Genomic DNA, 25,952 nt, shown 5'->3' with positions numbered 1-25,952 from the left:
GGGAACCACATTGGCCCTCTTCCAGTCCTCTGGCACCACACCAGAGCACCACGAGTGCTCGTACAGCCATGGCAGGGGTCCCGCAATGACCTCAGCCAATTTCCTCATCACTCTGGGGTGGGGATCGTTTGGACCAGCTGATTTAAATACATCCAGTCCCTCCAGAAGTTCCCTGACTAGATCCTCCCCGACCCTTGACCTAGGTGCGCTTCCCCTGGGGCCTGAGGGGGGCCCGGTGCGGGGTCCCTGTTCAGGAAAATGGAGGCAAAGAAAGAATAATAATGATAATATGCTGTAAAATTTCAAGTGAATGAAATAGAGTCAAATACTGCAAGTCCTCTGCACATTGAACCGCCACCAAAGAGAATGCCATATATTAATGTCTTACCAAATCTGTTTGCACGACCATTATGACTAAGTTGCTGTTTATTTAATTTGTTTCCTGGTTAAATTTTAGCAGGTGCAAATGGTGGTGTGAAGTCAGAAAGAAGTTCCTTATCCATGACATTTTCAAGCTTTTTTTACACTGCTGTTTTTACAGAAACTCTCAAGAACTAGTACTGTAACTGGAAATGATAGATAGATAGTTGATTGATAGATATGTTTCTTTTGGCTTGGGGACATAAATGTGATTTGAAGTAATAAACCAGTTTCAAATATATCAGGTTACAAGAGGGATGCAGCTTTTCTTGTGAAGAAATGACATGCTTAAATTGTTCCTCTTTAGAATTATCATGTAAGGTTTGATACAGGGTAAAGACAAAACTGAAATATTTCTAACTGGCATTTAAATTGCATTAACACCTTCTTGTACAGCCTGACTGAAAGGTCACGCTAGACAAGCAGCATCTTCACTGTTTGTAAATGTCTAATTTGCTGCTTTTAAATTGCTGTGAACCTCACTTACTTAGTCCTGCTGAATGAATCCAGTGTTGCAAATACTTCTGACAAGCGAATATTTGCTTAGTGAGAATCCATTGTTCTTAATGGATTGAGATGGACATGCAGTGTGAATGCATTTTTATTGCCATGCCATCTATCTGTTGTTGTTTCAGTGAGATGAAAGTAGGATTGTGATAAAAGCCCAGGGTTTCTCAATCTGCTGTGTGGCGCTTGCCATCCTATCAGTAGGGTTTATTTGAAAAGTGCTTATGGTCAGCATTTTTCTCTGTTTTATATATATTCATTCTGCTATCTTTGTTTAGGTAAGATCTTATAAAGTATAAATGTATATATTTTATATATATATATATAAACTAACATTTATATTTTATAAGATCTTATCTAGATAAAGGTAGCAGGTTAGATGTAGAATTAAATAAGAAATAGGAAAATAAGCAAGGCTGGTCCAAGTGTATCATTGAACTTTGTAAATGCAAGGTGTCTTTCTTAGGGGGCCTAAATGACACCCAGCCAGGCCTGTGTATTAAATCTATCTGATGTCCATGTTGCTGTGATACAACTAACAGATGGCAGTCAGAATTCTTAGTGCAGACAGTATAGCTTCTGACCCGCGTGGTGAGATGAATGGTGTTGTCAGAACAGGATCTGAGCTTACAGATGCCAAAACTAGTACTTCCTCCAGAGAGCATCAGTGATCCCCCTCACATGAATGAAAGAGAGTCTCACAGTTCTCCCCGAGAGCAAAGTATCATTTGGACAAACTGTTTTTTTTTTGTCTTTTTGCTCTCTACCAAAGTCATTTGTCCCCAGTGATAAAACTTGCTTCCCTAACGTAAAATTGAACTGTGACACATCAAATTGGGGGGGTCATGAAAGTTGAATGCAGAAGGCAGTGCAGCCTTTGGCTGTTTTGTTTGAGCCTGTCTTACTTTATGCTTGTTTACCTGGTCTCTGATTGAAGAGCCTTGACAAGTTGGTGCCTTTAGTTGTTCTACCTGATATTTGCCATGCAAAAAATCTTCAACTGTTGTTACACTTCACCGTGCTGTGGTACCACCTGCAGGTGCTTGCTCTTAACCTCAAGGATTAGTATTGGAGACTGCCATGAAACAAACAGATCTGACAGATATTTTCAGCTGGGGAGCACGTACTGGAGGAACACATATTCAACCTTAAAAATCCTTAGAAGCTACTGGAACTGGAACATTTTCTACTAAATTGATAAAATACATTTGTGGCCTCAGATAGTTAAAGTACTGTATCTTAATGATCTGCTGAAGAGCTGACCTGTTTATGGGTTTGGGTATTTTTCTGCATATAGGGGGATAAATAGGTGTGTTTTAAAATAAACATTGGCTGGGTTATAAAATAAAATGCATGTTGTAGCCTAAGGTCAGGAATACATCCAGGCTTGAATGTACCTTTAAAGCCTCTGTTTCAAGTATTAGTTGGTTATGCTATGTTTAAGTGATTGTTTTAGTACTTCTTGCTCTCCTTTGGATTTCCACAAGGAGAACAGACAAATTAAAGTTGAAGTCAATGTGATGCATATTCATGTTTAGAAAATTTCCTGTACCCAGAGCAGAAATGTCATGGTTGGAGCTCTTTGCTATGGTCTACCTCCACAAAAGCCAGTTAAAGCTGTAGAGTGAATCTAGGCAAGAGAAGAAAGGGCATCAATTTTAGAATAGTGAATCTGAAAATACACATAGCCTGATTCCTATCTCAGAATGAGGTGGAGTAACTTCAGATTTACACTTTTGCACCAGAGAGAGACATTTGGATTTCCCAAGTCTGTAGATAAAATACTGTGCTCTGATATAAAAAAGGGCAGAAACCCAAGCACTGAACACTTTAGCTTTATTCTTTCAGCCAGTGGTGAACATACATTATTTTTGAAACGAGGAAATTGCACTGGAAACATCAGTACATATAAAACATTTAGAAGGAAGTTAATCTATCAAAATTAAGTGTAAATAATTTAAAAACCCAACTCTGATATTTCAACTGTGTAAATATATTGAATCTGCAACACACTACTGAACATGTCATTTTCAAGCACAGCTTTGATTATAAGAAATGTAAATTAAGATATTTGAAGTATAAAACCAATGAAAGCTTGAGTAACGTTTTGCTCACAGACCCAGCAAACACTGAAACAAATGGTTAAATAAATGGGGCCTGATTATCTCAAAACATGAGCGACTTCCAGATTTGTCAGTTATTTCATAGCCAATATGATAAAAATTCTGATTTAGAAACACATATTAGAGAGGTAATAAAGCTAGTTTAATGTGAAGCACAAGGAAAGTGTGTTAAAGGAGCAGCCAGATTTAGGGCATCAAATATTCAGTGCTGACAATAATAGCAGGCATAACTGTAGCCACTCTTTTTGTAAGAGTTTTCATAGCACTATGTGTATGCTGCTACAGATCTTGCTTTGTCACTTGACCATCTGCAGCTGCTTCACTCTAGCCCCTAGTGAGTTAGTGTCCATAAAGTCCATCTTAATGAAGTAGAGAAAAGGGTCTTCAGGAATATAAAAGATTTCCCTGTTTAGCATGAAGATGTGTGCAATGTAAAATAGAAAGCAAGTGGTGCATGTGCTGATATTTGAAGAGAGCAGCGGTCTAAATAGCCTCATTTACGAGACTGCTAAATGAGTGTGGCTCACCTAACACTACAGACAGCACAGTTTGGCTCTTTGATATATGTTCACGTAATAAAACCAGTAAGACCTTTGTTACCTGTATTTCTGACTTAGTGTAAGCATTGAGTTTATCGGTATGTGAAAGAAAAAAAAAATCAAGCATATGTTAAGTTGCTCAGTCAACCTTCTCTCAGTACACTTTTAGTGATCTCAGTAAGTCCTTACGGGATAATTACAATTTGAGTGTGATGCACTGTTTGTGGAAAAGGGTCGAATGTTTAGTGAGAGCAATGTTATAATTCCCCTTCAAAAAAAGAAAAAAAAAAAGAGGGTGGTGGTGGGGGGAGGAACGTGGCCAGGAAATCAGCATTGTTAACTGATATTACAAGACACCCTGTAAATTCACATTCAGCTTTATGAAAACAGCGCTGAACAGAATGCCTACTAGGGGTTAAATTCATATGCCTGTGCTGCAGCCTACTTCTGTCAACACTCAGCTCAGGAAATAAACATTTATGCTTTCTGAAATGAAAGTGTATTTTTGAAGACTAGCCGTCAGATATTTTTTGCCCTTCACACTTTCAAATGCTTAGCCTTTTTTGTAAGTTGACTGCAAAGTGCATCAGTTTGCTAGGCAAAAAAAAAAAAAAAAACTTGACAAGTGCCCATGGCATCATTGTCAAGCACATGAGCGTCTAGAAGAAGATGGCAGGAGGGTTGGCACAAAACATGCTTCCTTCAAGCTTATTACCTCAGGGGTACCTGACTCTTGAGAAGCTTTTCAATCCGTCCAAATGACGTTATTCCAAACTGTCATCTGGTTTATTTGGAGCACACTGTACTGCAGATAAGCATGCTATTTAACTGCAGGTCAAGGTACAGAGTCATTCTGCTAGCAAATGCCTGAGATACATTAAATGGCACCAAGTTGGGGCAGGGGATGAAGAGAAATCAAAGTCATCACCAATGTACGTGGAATAGTACATGCTAAGCGGGGAGGAAAAAGCACCACGATATGAATGTGCATTTAAATCCATGACCTGTCAAACACCGGGGATTAAGGAGCTGTGCAATGCACTCTATAATGCAACAACTTATGTCTGTGTGAAAAGAGCTCACTGTTATGAGCTGGAAGCATTTAATTAGTCCAGATAGCTGGAAATGTGTTTAACACATAGTTTGGAGGTCTCTTTTCAAATAAATTTTCATTAGAAAATATTGACTTGTCAGAAAAAAGCAATTGATGCAGCAATTTAATATTAGTTTCTACTTGGAAAAATTATTATTTGGGTTATTAGTTTAACTTAGTATTTTTAATGAAAGTGCCTCAGGTATTTAATTATTATCATTTTGATTTGATAGTAGTGTCATCACCACACCAATAAAAATAGTTTTAAATACGAGATTTTAAATATGTTTTCACTGAAGTTGCTTGTGTATTTCCAAACTGGTCCTTTTGCTTCATTACCTTGATACCATTAGAGTTGTAATACAAACAGAAAGGTCACATGGGTAAAGTTAACAGGATCAGATCAAAAGTTTGAGAAGAAATAAGGAATAAGGTTCTCAATTTAAAAATATCTCAGTATGTAAATATGTATTCCTACATAGCCATTACTCTCATTGTATTGTGTTGGGATATAACAGAAGGACAGTTGTGTTATAAACACACCACTTGCTTTCCACATTTTCTGACAAAAAGGAAAAAAGGTTAATTACAACATGATGCTTTCCCATGAGGAATGTCCTTAAGAGTTAAAGCATGCTTTCACTGAGTAGGCCTCACAGAGAAAGTTGCCTCTAATAGAGAAGGAAATGACTACACATGTACCTGCACATGCACAAACACACACACACAAAACTGTAAACCACAATGTGTTCCTGTTTTCTAATTATATGTGTATATATATAGACACACACATATAATATACAGTAAATATATATTAATTATGTTATATTTATTTAATATATTACTGTGTTTTTTAAAGTTGTCAGTTTCAACAGTGTCAATGATTTTTAAGCTTCTCCTGTGAAATTTTTGTTAACAACATACAGTACAGTAAATCGCAAGCGGTATCCTACTTTTTTTCTGTACAGGGTGGATGTGACTTCCTCTGATTGAAGCACATGATAAATGTGGTCCTGAAACATTCAGTAATTTGTAAAAACTCAGTGCAAAATGAGATAAGTACATACAAGAAGAAAGTTGAGGGGGTTTCAGAAAAATAGAAAGGAGACAAATTATGAGTTCAACTTTTAAACAAAAATCAAAACTGATTTTATTGCTTTTTGCTTAATTAAACTCCTCAGAAGTGTGTGAAACATTGTTATGGCTGAAAAATTGTTAATTTGTAAATCACAGGGACAAAAGGGCTCTACTGCAACTTTAAAGTTTCCATGCACGTAAATGTCAATAGAGTGCCTTCTCCATCATCAGCACTAAATTCACATTGATGCCTCTTTTCTTCTCTGTATTGATCCTTCCATGAGAACGTAGATTTGTATCTGTTAATTAATGCGTCCTGAAACAGCGTTTGTATTAATCAGGCAGATAAGAAAAATTGGATGCCTGCACCCTCATGACAACCGTAAAAGTGCTGGCCCTGATAAAATCGTGGATGGACCTCAATAAAAAAGTTCCTCCTTCCACTCAATAAACTAATCATCCTGCTTTTAATTATTCGGCAGAAAGATGTGTGGAGATTGGAGAATGTGTAAATCTATTTACTAACAGCAGTGTCTGGGAGGGAGAATAGGGCTGTCACAGGACAGTGCTGCAGGCTACATTCTCTGTCCATCTGCTGCTGCAGAAAAACTGGTTCTTGAGATGAGGGAGAGGAACAGAAACACAGCAGCTAATTGAACGCATCCATTCCTCCTTATAAACCTTACAGATGATTATTTCTTTCCTGTTTCCTTCTTATTTATTTTAATCATAGACATGATTTTTTCCAGTGTCACTTTTTTAGGGGGGGTTTGTTGTGGCGGTGGTTAGCTCAGTTCTGGGTGGTTTTATTTGGAAGGCAGGGAACTACTGTTCTGTTGCAGGGCAAGAGAGGCAGTATGAACAAATAAAAACAAATAAAAGAGAGCGTGCAACCAGTTTTGTGTTTCAGCCTTGTTGATGCTTACAGCTTTGGATACATTATTTTGAAAGAAAAGTAATATTTCCCTCCCTTAGTACAAGAGAGAGAATCTTGTTTGCAGCGAATGCCTGTGTAGATTTGCCCGTGTCTGTTATATCCTTACTCCAGACTTTCAAAACAGGAGCAATGCATTGAGGTATAATTGAATAACAAAAAGACTGTTTTTGCTGCGGGAACCCTGTCAAAGAACATGTGAGCAGCTCCATAAACAACTACATGAAAGCTTCAGACATGTCTTAAGACCCCCTCAAGAAAAGCTTGACTAATCCCCTTTGATGATTTTATTAAGTACTTGTGGTTGATGGTGCCAACTGGCAAACTACTACATTTCACCAACAGGCCAGGAAATCACTTCCTCTCCCATATTGTTCTGTACCTCCTAATGTGATTGGGGATATTAGCAGTTTGATATAATAAATGAAGAGCTACTGTAAACAAGATCCTGAAAAGGTAAGACAGTAAAGATGCTTGCCCCTAGTGATCCTATTAAAAAAGAGAGCAGAAAAAAGGAAAGCAAAACTTAAATTTATTAAGAGGCATTATTAAATTTTCTCTCTCCCTCACAAAAATGATGGTGTGATTACTATTCACTTGGCACTTTAATGTGCCATCCTGTTATTTCAGCAAGCATAGTAGAGGCAGAAGCCATTACAGAAGTAATTAGCGTCTTTTTCTGAAGAGAGTAGGTCTTACTTCTCTTTCTGCTGAGGTTGAAGTTCAAAGAGCACTTTGTTCATTGTGATAATCACCTTAATTCTATTAAGGCATCCAATCTTCCCTCTTAAAAAAAGTTTTTATCGAAAATTTCCTCCTTGGCTTAAAGGGGACCTCTGACATCATTGCTTCATTCTCTTTACAGCACCGATGAACAGAGCCAAGAGTCTGCTTACAAAAGCCCTTTGGACCAAAGCTTTTTATTATCTTACTTGTTAGATGACATCAGATCACAGCCACGTAGCATTAGATTTTAGAACGTTTCTACTAAGGAAAGAATGTGCAAGCCATTCTATGCTGCAGTTATAACTTCCCAAATTACTGTAACTCCTGCAGAAAATGCCTACAGATTCAGGCTGGTTTTTAACTTTTACCTTGAATAGAAGCCCTTTAATTCTATGCTGACTGATCTCAAAGAGGCAGGGAAATTTGTGGAATGCATTTGTACCAATCGGTAATTTCCCTAAAAACAAAATGACAGAAAATTCTTGTTATGATGCAGAGATTTGATGCGTCAACACCTGTTTAATATTTTTCCTTGCACTTTATAGGTTTCTCCACTTTGTCTCTGGCTGACCAGATGAGCCTTCTGCAGAGTGCTTGGATGGAGATTTTGATTCTGGGTGTTGTGTACCGATCACTGTCTTTTGAAGATGAGCTTGTCTATGCTGAAGATTATATAATGGATGAAGAGCAGTCCAAATTGGCAGGCCTTCTTGACCTCAACAACGCCATCCTGCAGCTGGTAAAGAAATACAAGAGCATGAAGCTGGAGAAAGAAGAGTTTGTCACCCTCAAAGCTATAGCGCTTGCTAATTCAGGTTGGCAGATTGGCATGACGGTTACTACATTTTTTTCATGTCACCTTTTCATTCCAATAATACCTTCTGTATGGTTGATCTCACTATGTTTTAGGAATAATTAATTGTTAATCAGAGCTTAGGTGACCGTGGGTCTTCTGCTAAAAGGCTGCAAAAATGCAATTCAAATTAAGGAAGATTTTTACAGTTTTAAGCAGTAGAACATATTACTAATGCAGTAAAAATAATACACTGGATAATATGGAAGGTATTATACAAGCAAAGATCCTTTCAAATGAATATAGATGTTGTTCTACCAAATCCATTTCATAATCCAGATAAGTCTAATCATTTTACTTAAATTGAATGGATGGAAGCAAGATTATATGGAATATATGCTTTCCTTAAATACAGCTACTAAACATATTGGTAAAGTGAACCCAGGGTACGTGCAAAGGAGGGAAATCCCTGTTTAATCTATAAGGGACTACACTTCACTGTATGGATCCCCTATTTTATACTAAAGTTTCACTAAAATATATTACTTGTGCAGAATGGGTTAAGAATTGCAGAAAGTATTTTTCTCCACATTTGAACTTAAAAGTGCTGAAGCAGTGAACAGTGTCTGATAAGTAAAAATCGTTGGTGCTTTGTTGTTTTTCCTTTTGTGTCTCCTTAATGCTTTATTGTGGTCTTAAGTCCCTTTTAGCATTTGCATAAAGTTCACGATAGATCCCTCTTTAATGACGTGCCGATCATTAGATACCTGTGTGTCAATAACATGCTCTGATGCTATGTACCATTGACAGTCACACCGTGCCCCTCCATCTGCTTTTGTTTTGACCCTATCTTTGAACTTTATCTTGGTTGCTGGCCAGTAGTTTTCCCTTTAATTACAAGAAGGAAACTGTCAATAAAATCTGTTAAATGGGATGCAATGAGTGGCTTGAATGGGCGGACGGCTATTTGTTCAAATTCTGCAGCATTCAAGGTATTGACAGTTTGTTTTCTGGGGCCATATGTGACGATCAATCTCAGGCTGGGCTCAGCCGCGCTGAAAAATGAAAAACCAGATTGCTTTTGCTTACTTGTGGATGACGACTTGTGATTTGGCGCGGTCCTAGTGAGATGAGACCTTCTGCCCAAATTGCCCCCCTGAGAGCCAGGACGCGTGACTGTTTTTAGAAATAATTTTTTAATTGATTTTGTAATTAACAGTTCATCTACAATATTGATGCACAAATCCTCAGATTGATAGGAGGGAAATTGTTTTCAACAATGAAGTTGTACTTTTCTGTTTGTCTTTATGATATGATTTAGCACTTGGCATTTTTAATAGGAAATATAATTCAAAAACATGCAAAACAAAAAGTGCTGTTCATTTCTCTGCAAAATACGCTCCATTCCTGTGATTGCATCTTCTTAATTTAATATAGCCTTTTATTTTTAACCTAGATACAGTAATTATGATGTACCACTCAGTGACCAAAATCCATCTTTCTTTTTTTTTCTTGGAACCGGATTTATTTTTGAGCAAAGCATGGAAAGTTCAAAATACTTCTCACTTACAGGAAAAGCATTTCCTAAGATTATATTCAATGGACAGAATATCAAAATTATCACATTTTAGAAGTCTAAACTGAACAGTTTTGTACTGTTTGTACTGTGCTTTTTAATTTGCAAATATAAAACTATTTGCACAAGAAACATTTCTAAAGCTTACATAAGAAAGAGAAAAGGAGAAGGGTAAGAAGCTAAGTATCTCTTTTTTTCCGATGGTAGCGAGTAGTAACGGATGACTCTATAAGGCATTATTTAAAAGAAAGTCTAATAGTATGTTCTACATATAATGAGCCAAAATAATCTGTATCTTAATTGTTTGCAATTCCTATAAACTTAAACGTAAATTATAACTAGGATAATGTCAGTGATAAATATGGTTTAATGTATTAAATTCAAAGTATGTTAAAATGAAAACTCCTCCTCCCCTTACGTTAATTAAATCATATGTTGATTTTAACCTAAACTAATGGAATGAGATACAAGACAGCTACCTTACACCAACTTGGCATTGTTTTACCAGAATGTTTCCATTGCTAGCATTAAAGATTTCAGTTTAAGTTTGCACATACAACTCGGGTTGTTAGATATCTGACTTCTACCAATCATTGTACTCATATATACAAGTGAACTTGCCTCTGCAGAACTATAACCTCCCTTTTAAATAATCAGAGGCTGCACATTCCACTAAAACACCAGTATGATCTTTTTCAGATAAAAAATAGGAAGGTAATTCAGTGTTACATTAATTTGATTAATGTGAGTGGGGTCTAAAATAGGACTCTGAAAATCATTATTTAGTCATTTGGTTTAAAACATATTTTGTTGTTGTCACATCTTTTCCTTCAAACATTTCTCACTTTGCTTGGGGATTTATTTTCTCAGCTTAAAATTAACAGACTCATTTTATATCTGTAGGAGGGAAAAAGGATCACATGCAGTGAGAAATCTTACAGCTTTTATACACTTTTTGTGTGATCAGTTTTTTTCTCATAAAAGTATCCTATTAACTCTGGTATATACAGTTAACAAGGTGGGGGGGCTTCTGACATTGTGTTTGCATTAGTGATTTATGATATAATGTTATATTGTTTTCATTGCTGGTATTCTCCGGCATCAAGAAAGGTACAGTAGATTGCTTTAATCTTGATTGAATTCTGTTTAAATAAATACCATAAGGTTCTTTGTTTTTTTCAACAAAATGAAATAGCTTGAAATACATATATATTTAAATATTAAGGTCTTCTAGGATATGCTTAAGCATTGTCTACACGATAATATCTGAATTACCCTTTCCCATCTTCTCTCTAAAAGTAGTGGGAAGGTAGCATACTGAGGTAATGATTAGCAACATTTCACTTTTACATGTTGGCCCCAGTAAGTTTGCTTATTATTAATTTTCTAGACTTCGTACTAAATAACATTTAGTTGTGGATGAAATAAGAGTTTACTGAAAGTCTGCAAAGCTTATATATCTACATAATAGCGTAAGTGGTTGTGCAGTTTATACTGGCAACCTGTGTACAGGGAAATATATAGAGACATGATTGCAGTAGTTCATTTTTGATCTGCAGTGCTTAGTATGAGATTTATCTAAATTATCAGCTTAGTTTTAAACATCTGGCTTGATTCAATAATAATTAATGCACTCTTTATGCTTGAATACCAGCAAAGTGACTCACTGGTAATGGTTGTCCTGTCAATATTACTTTTTTTTTTCCCTTTCCTTCCTTTTTTCCTCACAACTTCCCAGCCAGACATAAAAGCAGACAAGCAGTTATGCACTGCCCAAATGAAACAATATGGTACCAATAAGCACTCTGTTTATTCACACAGAAAAACAACTTTGAGCATTTTCCAAAGCATGCATGCACCAATTACTTCCTCAGGCATAGATGAAATGTCTACAGAAAGTATGTGAGTGTGTGTGTGCACATATGTAGAAGGTGACCCGCTCATCTCTCTGTGTTATTACAAAGTGCTGTCCTATATTGATTAGGTAATACTAAGCAGAGAGATGCAGGTGAGCAGTCTTTTTTGGAACTGCTTATTCAGTAAAGACCAGTTTATTCCTGTAGCACAGAGTTTTCTAAAGAACTCAGCATCCATGAATAGTGCCAGATTTTTCCAGATAGTTCAGCTTCTATTTAGGTACTGGAGCAAATGGTCAGGTTTTCCAAAGAGCTTAGAATGCTTGAAAATCTGGGCCCTTTTTAGGTGCATAAATGAAGCTTGAAGTCACAGAAAATCTGGCCCAGTTGTGGGTGATGAAAACTGACTACTCTCGGCCCAAGTTTAGGTAAAAATTTGACCCTAAGCCCCAGCCCTCAGTCAGAGCTTCACCGCCTTAAGCAACAGAAAGACTTTCTCTGCTCTGCATTGCGGACACTTATCTGCATAATATACCCAAGGAGACAGAATCAGGAATTCTCTCGTCTGTCAGAGTGCACTGAAATACAGGACAGACATCAATTAAGTAAACCTCCCACTTAGGCCATTGGCAAATTTGGCCCATACTGGCAATATAAGTTGCTTTTCCTTCCCCGCAATTTTGTACTCAGAGCAATGAGATATTGCTGCTGTGAAATAGTGCTTTCATGTAAATGTTATTGGCAGAACCACACAAACTGCGTCTTCCATGGGATCTATATTTTCTTTCTTGCCAATACAGACTCTGATATATGGTATATTGTAATAGAGTGTATCTAGTTTGTAGGGATGCCATCTTTGGTGGGTAATTTAATGCATGGTATTATTTCTAGATCATGTTAGTGTTAGAATTCATACATATGCATCTGCAATGGTATCATCAATATGTACAAATATATCTTGTGGCTAATATAAGCAGCAAAAGGAATTAGCTTCTTTCCTTTTATGCTGTAGAATGTCTGACATATGTCCAAAACACAAATATAGGAAAGATTGTCATATGTTCCTGTCCCAGGCGGGTTTTTTTTTTAATTATTATCATATACATGACATCCAGATTTTTTTAGACATGTTGCTTTTTACCCTACCTGCTGGTATTTTATTAAGTAGATTCTTCTCTGGAACCCAAATTATCACCTAAGCACCTAAAACAAGTGTTTTCTTACTTGTGAATTTAGACAGATATTATTCCCATTGTATACACTATGAACAGGAGGTAACAAGAGATGAAGTGCTCAGAGCAACTCTATGCCAGAACTGGTAATAGTATCAAGTTCCTTAGTGCCACTGCCTTAGCTAGACCCTATCAGCCATGCCTGTTGGCCACGAAGTAAACCCAGATCAACCAATTAAAAACAGTTACATTAACCATGGTGGCACCAACACCATTGTGAATACACTTGGTTATTCACTCTATTTTTACTGCAGAATACAGTAGCTCTTTCTCACTGTTACAGTGATACTTGGTTCATTCATAGGAGGAATAGGACTCTTAATGTTATCCAACCAGCTATGTCTTTCCTTTGATATCTTGCCCTGTTATTCTGTCTTGCAACTTCCTTATCTTCTGGGCCTTGCTATTTCCTCTTGGTATGTGTTCAAAGTTTTTGCATTATCCAATTCATTCTGCATTGCTGAATTGTCTACAGATTCATTATTCTTCCCACCCATCCTAGTGGAATGTAAGCAGATTTAGGGACAAGAAAAGACAATTTGCCCATTTTTAATTTATCGTAATCTTAAACATACTGTTTTTTATTACACTGTCAATCCTGCTGGCCTCCTGGAATAAACTGAGGTGTTTCTTGGACTTGTTTTTATTCATTGATTGTTACAATAAAATAATTCTGCCTGCTGTTCATCAACGGTGTTAGGTTCAGCTTTCATGTTTTTTCCTAAAAGTAAACCAGGTCATTGTATGCTGGAATAGCCTCCATGTTCACTGAAATTCTAATTTCTTTCTGTTTATTCTGTATGCTGTAGCCACCTTTTTCTGGGTGCTACTGTTCAAAGTCTCTAGGTATCTCTTCATTTGTTCCTTTCTAAATTCCAATATATATTCTGATTGAAATAGTCTCCCTACTTCTAGTGTACTGAAAGTATACCTAGCTTCAGACTACTTCTGCCATGTACTTTAAATTGTAGAAAGTATTCTACTTGTGTACATTCTTATGTCCAGCATTAGGACTCTGATTCTAGAAAAGATTTGTTTTAAGAAGATTGTTTACACATGGCCTCAAAATTAGGCATCTGCTTAATTCCTCATTAGGAGTGGAATGAAATGTTTTTAGGTGCATTCCTGGAGCAGGGTATTAGTGATTTAGGGTATGTACATGCATTACATTTAGATTTACCTAACAAGGGCTAGGTCGATCTAAATGCCCAGTTGTGCAGGCCTTCAGGAGGTATGCTAACTTAGATTGAGAAAGGTTTGGCTTGATCTAAGAAAGGATTCATTCAGTCTTCTGAATGCCTGTACAGATTTGCAGCACAGCTTTAGGTCTGGGAAAACCAAGGCACTTGCCCCAGCCCTAGGGCTGTGCTAATCTCACCCCCCCAACCCTGACTGGGCTATCTTTAGCTCCGCCTTGACCAGACAGCACCCCCAGCAGGACCTACCAACCCTGCTAAACCTGCCAATTCCCCTCCCCCTGGACCCTGCAACCTTTCCCCTATCCCATTCCCCCCCCCCATGTTACTAACATTGGGCTCCCCACACAGCTCCCAGCTTAACACTTGTTCACACCCTTAGATTCTTGACTTGGCTAGGGGTCCAATATCTAATAAGGAAACCAGGAATCAAATCTGAGTCTGATCTAGTATTTCCATCTTACTTATCTGTACTGTTTCCATCTTAGAAACTTTATGTTTTAATATTGTAGAGTTGTACAAGTCATGCATAGCTGGAGTGAAACAGTATGGAGAGGCGCTTTGCAAAATTACAAGTCTCTACATGCAAATCTGGTGTGCATTTCAGCCAAGATGAACAGCAGTTCTTCAGTTTCAAAATAAAACATCCCTGAGTACTACCACTGCAAATGGTGGTAATTCATGGGGTGTTTTTGCTTCATTAATGTCAACTAGAGAATAAAGGCAGATGACCAAATTCGTCTTGAAGAAAAAATCCAGGTTTGGATCCTGCTGTCCAAAACTTATTTAAAACCATTATAATTACTGGTTTTCTTGTTCTTGATCTTATCTAGTTCATTCAGGATCTCACAAGTGCTCAACTTGATTGGATCCATTTTTGACTTGTGAACCTTTTTATATCCAAGGTACCCCTCATTACACATAAGGCAACCCTCTGACAATGCTGGCTCATAGCTTTCACTTAGGTTTTGACTACAGAAAAATACTAGCGAGAGACCACAAGTCAGAGACCACAACTATGTTTTTGCTACTTACAAGTGGTTACCTTTAAACCACTTCCTATTAACATCTGCCTGTTTCTGTTCACTGCTGCCTACCCTCTGCTACTGGAGTCATTCTAATTTTTTTTTTTTTTTTGCTCTCTGTATTCTGCCATGGAGCAGTTCTTCATTTGAGACCCATGGATTTTATTTCTTCCATGTTATGTTCCTAGTGATATTAAATGCATAAAAGATATAGAATACACCCTTCTTAACTTCCTGCAAGGCACCAGTAGAAGGAGCCCCCTTCCTTTTCTTTCAGGTATATTCCAATTGTTTCCTGTTTTTCACCCTTTGTGAAGTATCCCATAGTATTCCTGGGTGGTTAGGTGTTTGTTTTCTGTGGTTAAAATGAAGCAGGATTCTAAATGAAGCAGATGCAATCTGAGTTTCTGTCTAAACTTTGTGGTGTTCTCCTCAAAGAAAAAGCCTAGTTTCCTCTCATTTCTGCACAAAGATATAATCATCCAGGTTTCCCTGCAGCTGATTAAAAGAGTTTGAATTCTCTTTTCCCATGGTGCAATAGGGAAACAAAGTATGTACATGGATAAAACGATCCTCAGGGCAGAGCTCAATGAGCCAATGCCCTAATTTTGTTGATTTTACGCTCTCCCATTTGCAACACCGATCAACTACATCTTTCCCCAGTCCAACCCTGAAACCCCTGCTCTCAGCAGCATGTAGTGTTTGGTATATCAGTGAGTTCCTGTGCTTGGCTCTTGAAATCTTCAATTTCACCAAGCTGGGCTGCTTTTTTTCAGGACATTTAAGATCAAATCTTGCTTACTTCCGAATGAGAGTGTTTCTTCCTGTCCCTATTTAATTTCATTGTTAAACTAGACACTGATTTGAAAGCATCCCACATCTAGGTGTAGATTTCTTCTGGACAGTCCCTTTTAGAATGGTAACTGTAAATTATACTGGCTACCTATGAGGGAAATAATTGTTTAAAATCTTACTTGCAGAGTAACTTTCCTGGAATAGGCAGAGCATTTAAAACAGTTTTGTTTAACATCTGATTGCATTTTATATGATAATTATTTCTTTTTTCTCTGGAAAGATGGTTTTATGTTAAATTTTATGAATGCTTGTTGACTTCCCCATCATTTCCTAGTGTGGGCATGGTATATGAAAACTAAATTCATCTGCTTCTGGGTTTATCTATCATCTCTGAAGCTGACAGTTTATAGTTGTTTGAAGCTTCTTTTAAGTTTTTATTTTGGCTAGTTCAGCACTTTGGACTTTCTTCCTTATTTAAAAAAAACAAAACAAATACTAGCACGATTAAGATTTATTTAATATCAGGACTGGGTTGGCACTCCAAACTGCAAGATTAGAAGTTGAAGAAGGATCTTAGTAGAGATTACTGTTTTTCTGAGCAGTCTGCCAGCTGAATCGTGGTCTAATTAAATAGCACAGATTTAGTGAGTTTGCATTTAAGCATTAACAGACCCTAGAATGAGTAAAGCTGAAATGAGTTTGAATCTTTTCTGTAAATAGGAAGTTAATTTATCATAGTAATTTGATTAAATGATTTTTAAAAAATCAAGCTAAATCACAGTCTTTAAAGAATAGCTTGAACTCTTAATCACTGTTTGTGAGCCTATCTCTCTCTGCTATTTGTTCTCATGTCATTTACTTGACAAACTACAATATATCTCCAAAGGGCACAGGTTCCCAAACTGATGTCCATGAATCAAGCCAGCGTATAGAGTACATGCATGTGGCCTGTGGAGAGCTGGCTGGTCATTTTGTTTCCAGCTCTGAACAGAATTAAAACAGCAAAAATACTTTAAACACTTAATTGCTATTACTGTTTCATATAAGTAAATTCTATCATTACTACAGGGATGTTAGATGTTCCCTGATGGAAGGGGAAGGCAGCCACAAGAAAATACTTCTCTTTTGAGAATCCAGGATTCAAAAGCTATGCCACATCATAGATTCTTCTTTACTTTCCATCTCTGTATGTATATGTGTTAGTCAAAGTTAAATGGCTGAATTCTCATCTGAACTTTTACACGTCTATAGAGCTGATTTTAGTGAAAACCAGCACAACACACTGAGCACATCTACACAAGATGTTTACTGCGGAGCTGCCCTATTAGCTCTGCAGTAAAGTCTCCACATTGACACATGTGGCCCTATTAGGTCACAGTAAACTAATAAACAGCACCGTAGGTTAGTACTTGTAAATAGAAGTAGTATCCTGTGGTGGCATTATTTACTGTGCAGCAATGCACTTTTAGGCACTGACGGGGCTGGCTGGGACATGAGGGTGCTTCAGTGCAAGGGCTGCCTGCTGGCTAGCCCCACAGTGAAGCATCCTCATGCCCTAGCCAACCCCTCTGCAGCATGCTGAGCCAGGTCAGAGCAGCCCTGGGCTGGCAGGCTGACTCCATGGGCCCCTTGCCAGCCAGGGCTGTTCTGACCTGGCTCAGTGTGCTGCGGTCCAGAGTGCATGTGTGAACACGGTGCCCGGGAGCAATACACTCCACTGCAATATGCACTGGAGTTTATTGTTTAGCATTAATTGTACATGTAGATGCACCCAGTGAAATTTTGATCTTTGAACTTTCAAATTTCTTAGCAACTGCCTGGAACAAACATCTGCTCACTTTATCTAGACAATTTTGTAGAGGGTGCAAACTGACAAACCTTCATGGTCAGAATATGTTGCTGCCTTTCTGCAGCTGAAAATTTCTGCAGGAAGCCATTTCTCTTGCATACAGCAGCTCTGATCTGTCACAAGAACCATTATCCACAGCTCATACATCATCTTCCAAATATGGCCACAGAATGCAGTGGAAGTGTTTGGAAAGAAATGACTCCAACTAGAGTCCAGTGGGTGGGCAGGAAGAGTGAGTGTGTATATGGATGCTGAATTTAGTAGATTTACTCTAGACATAATTAACATCAAAATATGCATGCCCATAAGGGCTTTTATTAACCCCTAATTTGTAGTACACACACACAAAAAAATCAGGGATTCACCTTTGATTGTCAAAGGTAAATTTCATTAGTTCTACAAAATGCAAAAGCTGATCTCTTTATTAAAAAAAAAAAAAAAAAATTAGAAGTGGGGAATGGGAAAACCTTGGCCAGTGCCAACATTCCCTTGCATTTCCTTCCCCCCACCCCTAGTTCTGTTACCCCACATTTTTTGTTTTTGTTTTTCCCAGTTTAATGTTTCTAGACCTGATCACCCGGATGCACAGTAACTGAAGCTTGCAGTTTCTGCAGTACGTATCTGACTGCATGCTTCTTAGGACAATCTATTCACTAAGATCCAGAATTATTAAACATGCAAAATCCCCATAGGACTCCATTATGTGTAATTAACAGATAAACTGTCATCAGAATCAATAAAACGTGCTAAATGATCCAAACTTGTATATAATTAAGTGTCTATTTTAGAGCAGAAGCTGTAACTTTTTTTTTCCATTTGCACATTTCTTTTGAGAATAAACATGGACCATCCTTTTTAACCTCTTATTTACCTGTTTGGCTTGTGTTTTTTAAACAATGCCTTTTAAGTCAAAAGGGTATTTAAAACCTACCCAGATTGACTGATAAAATTGACTGATAAAACCTACCCAGATTGACTGTTACAAAATTACTAGTCACATTACAGCCATCCAAACTATTTGTTTGAGTAGGGATAGTGAAACCTAGGTCCCAAAACCAAATTGGCTGTAGTTCTGTCTTTCTTAGGCTATAACAGATACAAGGTGCTGTGTAAAATTAGCTTTTGGGTGCCTGAATCTGCTTAAGAAAGCAAAACAATAACAAAAGAAGCTTTACTTAATCTTTTCTCCATCTGAAAATGGAGTCTTTGCTAAATAGTCAAAAACTGAAGTCAGAGCAGCAAGAATTTCGGAGTAGGATTAGAAGTAGGTGGAATTACTGCAGGCCAGCTCTAGTCCTGGTTACAGCCTCATCACTGCTTTAAGCATGCACAAATTCATAGTTCCCTTGGGGCTATATGCCCTTACAGAAGGGTTACACATGGCCCATCCTCTGATTGACTGCCACGGTCCAAATCAGCTAACCCCCATGGTAAACACTATATTTGGCTGTTTGGCTTTATCAGGTTCTTTAAGACTTTATTCCTCTCCGTTTTGATAGCTATAAGAGCATTTGGTTTGTGGTGCCACATTTTGCTTATAGCTGCCTTTTCTTCCTTGTTACTCGCTGCTCTTGTGACCACTGTCAGGGAGGTCCACTTGGTCTCCCCCAAGGGCAAACCTAAGCTTAAATAGTGAGGCCTATGATAGCATTACTCATTACAAGCCCTGGCAACGTTACTCATTCTGTTTCACAGAATTAGGGGATTTCCAGGACCCACTTCTGTCTGGTTATGGTAGAGTTGATACCTTCTCTAGACTAAAAAGCATTCCTTCCCCTGCCCCCCAGCAAAGGGCCACTGTGTTCTGTTTGCTAGTGATCTAAACTACACTGTTTACAGAAAACTACATAATGTAATGGCTATTAGGGCCCCTTATGACAAGGAAATACTAATAAATTTGCATGCCTTTTAGAAGATAAAAAGGATAGCCTTAAGAGCCTGCACAGGCTGTGAAGGGAAAGGAAGAAGATGGCAGCTGCACAAATAAAAGGCTAAATAAAGCAAATGTGCTTTATAAAAAAAAAATATGTCAGAAACTATGCCCATGCACTTAGGAAAAAGTCATGTTAGTTTTCTAGGGCAGAATAAGCAACTAGAAGTGATGTCCCCAATAACTATTGCTGCCCTTAGATTAATACATTATGTCCAGCTACATATATTACACTTCTACCAGTATAAGTGATCAGAAACCAATCTGTATCCATAACAGAACACAAGTTCAGTGCACAAAACCAGTCTATACCCATAACAGAACATAAGTTCAGCATACGCAGACTGGTTTAAAAATGGTGGAACATAGTCTAAGTTTTGCACCCCCCTGCCCAGCAAAAGGCGAATGTATGTTCTGTTCGCTACTGATCTAAACTCTGCTGTTTACAGAAAACTACATAACAGGTCGATTCTGCATCAGGCTTTTTGAATATCTGTACCTAGCCATTGTTCTCCAACCTTTTCAAAATGTGGACTACATCTCTCATGGATGAACTCTTTGCCAGGCTCTCATCACTCTCTCTTCTGTTGCTTAGATAGTGGCTAGTTAAAGGGAAAATCGTAGGGCTGTAGGATTAACCCATTTTGTTCAATAGGGTCATCAATTTGATCTTTCTATTTTGTAACTGTTTTGGTTAAAGCTTTAAATATATTTGGACCCAGCCTCCCATTATCATCTGCAGCTTCTAGTGCTGGAACCTTTTCCATAGGGCAAGGATTTCTGTGGGTGATTATCTTTTACTGGTCAAGTGCATGGTTGGGAAAAAGAGAAGCTTTCAAGGCATTCTTCAGTTTGGTTCCTCCTGTGCATTATTGCTAGGGCTCCTACTCATATCCAAGATCAGAAGAATTTTCTTTCCATAGGAACACTTCACAAACAAATATACAGAACCAAGCAGATGTAGAGAGGTGTTGGGTTTATTTAATTTTGATTAGGTTGGCAAAAAGAACCTCAAACTATCCTTGGTAGGCTGCAGCTCACAAGAACTATCCGTTTAGCATTGCAGACGTGTTTCTAAGGACCCCCTTGATGTTCTTTGCTAACTGTAGTTGATAGCTGTGTAAGGAAGGTTGGTTGGGAAACAAATATCTTTAATTGCTCTGTGAGGGTGGAAAGAGACTCATACCTATTCATTCCCTGTTTCAGCCCAAAGTCCATCTGGTCTTCTCACTTCGTAAACTCTGGATGCTGCCTTGGGTTGGTACCAGGTGCACCAGAGAGGTAGCAGTTGTTCTTGCAGCAGCAGCTGCAATGGGTTGTGACTCAGGTGGCCTTTGCCCTCTCAGCACTATTTGTTCTGCATAGCTAGGAAGGCACTATAAGAAAGTATTTAGTTGCATGGAGGATGGATTTGTTTTGGTCAGTTTGTAGATGAATTTAACACTTTTACAAGATGCCACGATACGTTTGCTACTACAAGGAAGATCCTGAAGGCTAGTATAGAAATAAATGGATAATTCTCTTTTTTTTGTTTTTGTTTTTTAAATGATATAAAAAACACTGTGTAAATCCATAAGGCAAATTCTATAAACAAATATGGTGCCATTACATATTACATTGTGAGACACCACCTGAAGCAACTACAGTCTAATGCTGGCAGTCTGGCACTCCATGCTGAAAACTGAAGTTATTCCTTTGTTTTGCAGACTCAATGCACATAGAGGATGTTGAAGCAGTTCAGAAACTTCAAGATGTCTTACATGAGGCTCTGCAGGATTACGAGGCTGGTCAACATATGGAAGACCCACGTCGAGCTGGCAAAATGCTGATGACTCTCCCGCTTCTGAGGCAAACCTCCACTAAGGCGGTGCAGCATTTCTACAACATCAAACTGGAAGGCAAAGTTCCCATGCACAAACTTTTTTTGGAAATGCTGGAGGCCAAGGTTTGACTAAAGCATCATGGGCCTTCCCATCATGCACGTTAAAAAAAAAGGGAAAATAAACAGGATAATAATGGCAAAGAAACTTAGTGTTTAATTAAGAAAAAAAAATGACTGCACTGATATTAGCAGCAAGACTGTGAAGCAGCTTTCAGCTCTTTCTTCTGTGTCTATCTGATGCAGTTTTCCTTTTTCTTTTCTCTCTTTCCCTTTTCTGTTCTTTTAGTTTTTTTCTTTTTCTTTTCTTTTTTTTTCCTTTGCTGCTGAACTTTTTAAAAGAGGTCTCTAATTGAAGAGAGATGGAAGCCAGGCCTGCCAAAGGATGGAAATCCATAATATGGATGCCAGTGAACTTATTATGAACCATAATGTCCCCAATGACAAAGGAATCAAAGAGAGAACCATCGTACCTAGCAGTACAGTACAACACGATGAACTGACTGAATGCAGTATTAGATTTCATAGGAGCAGTCTCTAATTAGACGACTAAGCGACGATGCATCGGCTGCTTCTTATCATTGCATTTTCCATCTAGATCAGTTACAGCCATTTGATTCCTTAATTGTTTTTTCAAGTCTTCCAGATATTTCTTAGGTTAGCTACGATGTAACTTTTTCAGGGAATAGTTTAAGCTTTATTCATTCATGCAATACTAAAGAGAAAAAAAATACTGCATTATTGTGCTGGCTTGAACAATGATGAACAATAATGAAGGACAAATGAATCCTGAAGGAAGATTTTTTTAACTGTTTTGTTTCTTCTTACTAATGGAGATTTTTTTGTACCAGCTTTACCACTTTTCAGCCATTTATTAATGTGGGAATTTATCTTACTAAAGCAATAGTTGAAGGGAAGGTGCATATTATCACGGATGCAATTTATGTTGTGTGCCAGTCTGGTCCAAAACATCCAGTTTCTTAACATGAGCTCCAGTTTATAACTAAATGTTCACTGACTGAAAGGATTAGATTACACCTACAGTATATCTGAGTAGTCTAATATATACATACTCCATATTAAATACAAATCTGTAAAGATGTTAGGAAAGTGCGACCGTATATAAGTACAATCGCTACATGATCTCTAACTGCTTCAGTTGTAAACAAATGAGATACTGCCTGTTATTTGCAAAATTACAAAGTTCTTACATAAAGACCTGTGAACCAATAATAACTTAGAGGCAATAAGGCAAATGCCAGGGTTTGCAAAATTAAGAAATCAGAATAGTAGACTTCTGACCAAATTCAAGAATTTAACACTTTGACACTATATCTATTAATTTAAACTTTATTTTGTAAATTGCAATCTTTAACAAGTAGCTAAACCAGTATATGTGCTTTTCAACCAGTATTGTCACAGCATGGAAGTCAGACAGTTTCAAGACTGTTAAGAGGTGTAATCTAATGTATAAACTAATTAGATGCCCCCAGAAAACTACAGTCGCTAAATAACCAATAAACAATAACCTCCATCAAATGCTATACCAATGTACCAGTGTTAGTAGCTGCTCCCTGTACTATGTGAACATCCTTATTCTATGTACACAGATGTAATTAAAATTGTAATCCTAACAAACAAAAGAAATGTAGTTCAGCTTTTCAATGTTTCATGTTTGCTGTGCTTTTCTGAATTTTTATGTTGCATTCAAAGACTGTTGTCTTGTTCTTCTTGTGGTGTTTGGATTCTTGTGGTGTGTGCTTATAGACACAGGGTAGAATTAGAGACAATATTGGATGTACAATTCCTCAGGAGATTACAGTAGTATATTCTATTCCTTACGGTAATAAGGTTCTTCCTAGTAATAATTAAGAGATCGAAACTCCAAACAAGTACTCATTATGAACAGATACACGTTGAAATCATAATATTTTCAAACAAGGGATAATTTCTGTAACAGTTTATTATAGAATACCAATGTATAGCTTAGAAATAAAACTTTGAATATTTCAAGATTATAGATAAGTCTAATTTTTAAATGCTGTAAATATAGCTTTTATTCAATCATCTCTCAGATGTTGTTATTAACTCGCTCTGTGTTGTTGCAAAACTTTTTTGGTGCGGACAAGTTTCCAAAACTATTGCTACTTTGTGTGCTTTAAACAAAATACAATAGGATGATGGTACATCGGCCTTGTGCTAGAAAATACTGTGTATCTATCATTAGCTATATGGGACTATATTGTAGATCGTGTTTTCTCAGTAGAGAAGTGACTGTAGTGTGATTCTAGATAAATCATCGTTAGCAATTCATTCAGATGGTCAATAACTTGAAATTTATAGCTGTGATAGGAGTTCAGAAATTGGCACATCCCTTTTTAAAAATGTTAAAAAAAAATACAACTCCTGGGAAAAAAGGTGCTGATTCTATAAGATTATTTATATATGTAAGAGTGCAAAAAAAATATTTTCCAGAAAGTTTGTGCAGGGTTTAAGTTGCTACTGTTCAATTACACTATATATATATAAATATATAATATAAATATTGTTTTTGCTGTATCACATTGAAAAACTTGGGCTTCAGAGTCAAAAGCCAATCAACTCAAGAAATACAAAAAACACACAAAAAAAGAGGAAATGTGTTAAAGGCACACGGTGCAAAGTTTAGTTTTCATTTTCAGTAATTTTTCGGAGCTGCAAAAGAACAAGTATCTCGAAACTGTAAACATATTAACTGAACTATAGCTAAAAGAACTGCACGGGCTTTATAGTAATGTTCATCTTAAACCTTGCTGGAGAAGAGTACTTTCAAGACCACTTACTTAATGTGAAGTGTTGGGTAAATTTCAAAAGGTGTATGTTTTAGCCATAACAATTTAATTTCTATTTTTTGCTTCATTTTTTAATTTTTTTTTCTTATTTAAAGCAATATGATTGTGTGGCTCCTTGAAGTTACACATTTGTTTCAATCAGATCAGATTGTTGTATTTATTCCACTATTTTGCATTTAAATGATAACGTAAAAAGATATAAAAAATTAAAACTGCTATTTTTCTTATAGAAGAGAAAATGGGTGTTGGTGATTGTATTTTAATTATTTAAGCGTCTCTGTTTACCTGCCTAGGAAGACATTTTATGGCAGTCTTATCGTGCAAAGATTGCAAAAGGACAAAAAAAAATTAAACTGCTTATAATAATCCAGGAGTTGCATAATAGCCAGTAGTAAAAAAACATGTCTATAGCTGTAGATGGGCTTCACATCTGTAAAGCAATCAACTGTATATTTTTGTGATGTGTATCATACCGTGTGCTCCAACCAATGTCCATTTGTGTAAATGTATTTATTTTATATTGTATATATTGTTAAATGCAAAAAGGAGATATGATTCTGTAACTCCAATCAGTTCAGATGTGTAACTCAAATGATTATGCCTTTCAGGATGATGGTAGAGCAATATTAAACAAGCTTCCACTTTTGATTGCTTTTATTTTATTTTTTGTGTTGTGGTTTTGTTTTTTTGGTTTTTTATACGAGGGAAACAAATCAATAAGCATTACCTTTTGTTAGTTCCATTCAAAGAGTAGCAAGCATTATCCCTTTTCCCTTAAAGTAGAAGATGTGTATAAATAAATGCTATATAAAGCCTTGTCAAAATGAATTCCAGTGTGGTACAAGACATTTTGCATACTCTTAAATATGCAAAATGTCTCATAGCACATTAGAATTCATTCTGACAGGCCTTTATATAGCACTTATTTAATCTTAAAGCATCTCCACATCAACCTGCATTACTCAGAATCATTGCCTCTCTGTCAATGTCATGAAAGAAAACTTTACCACTATTTTAAGATCACATTAATACCATCTAGAAGCACTTATTTGCTTTCTCCATCAGCAGCTAAATCTATCATTCATTTCCTGCTTCAAGGGATTCCTTTGACTTGTTCCAAGCTTGTTTGTTTGTTTGTTTTTAGATCTGTATGGTTTGGTCTAGTGTTTATGAATGGAAGTAAATATAATGACAGGAGCACTAACCTGGTGTTAATGAAGAGCACTGATACAGCTTTAAGAGCTAAAGGGGTTAAATAGCATAGTTTAAAACTGACAGTATGGTGCCCCAGCCTTTTACAGTCTGAAAGGTTGTAGCCCTTATTGCAAAGGGTCAAGCTCTGCTTCCTGTGGACCCTTCTGGAGCCATCACAGAAGTGCTAATGTGTGCTTTTCTTGCTTTTTAGCCTATCTTGATAGTATTTTGTCATTGTGTTTGCCCAGCATATTTCTCACCTTCAGTGCTGGCCGTTCTCTGGAGATTTTGGCTGATGACACAAGGGCTACTAAACTGAATGGTATTGAGGGACCAGAATTGTTTCAGCCATTAAGGCAAGCTATCAGGGAACTTCT

General features: G+C 37.1%; 1 protein-coding gene across 6 annotated transcripts in view; it reads left to right on the top strand.

Annotated features, from left to right (window-relative positions):
* ESRRG (estrogen related receptor gamma) overlaps positions 1 to 25,029 on the top strand; it is a 520,671-nt gene extending 495,642 nt beyond the window's left edge. For all 6 annotated transcript variants that reach the window (XM_019549476.1, XM_019549478.1, XM_019549477.1 and 3 more), the window contains exons 6-7: positions 7,965 to 8,234; positions 21,378 to 25,029. In XM_019549476.1, coding sequence (XP_019405021.1) covers positions 7,965 to 8,234; positions 21,378 to 21,622 — 515 coding nt within the window. In that variant the 3' untranslated portion in view covers positions 21,623 to 25,029. The remainder of the gene's footprint in view (positions 1 to 7,964; positions 8,235 to 21,377) is intronic.
* The last annotated feature ends 923 nt before the right edge of the window (positions 25,030 to 25,952 follow it).

Source organism: Crocodylus porosus, unplaced genomic scaffold (genome assembly GCF_001723895.1).
Source record: "Crocodylus porosus isolate Cpor-Errol unplaced genomic scaffold, CroPor_comp1, whole genome shotgun sequence".
NCBI classification, from domain to species: Eukaryota; Metazoa; Chordata; order Crocodylia; family Crocodylidae; genus Crocodylus; species Crocodylus porosus.
This window is presented reverse-complemented; position numbering and strand designations above follow the sequence as displayed.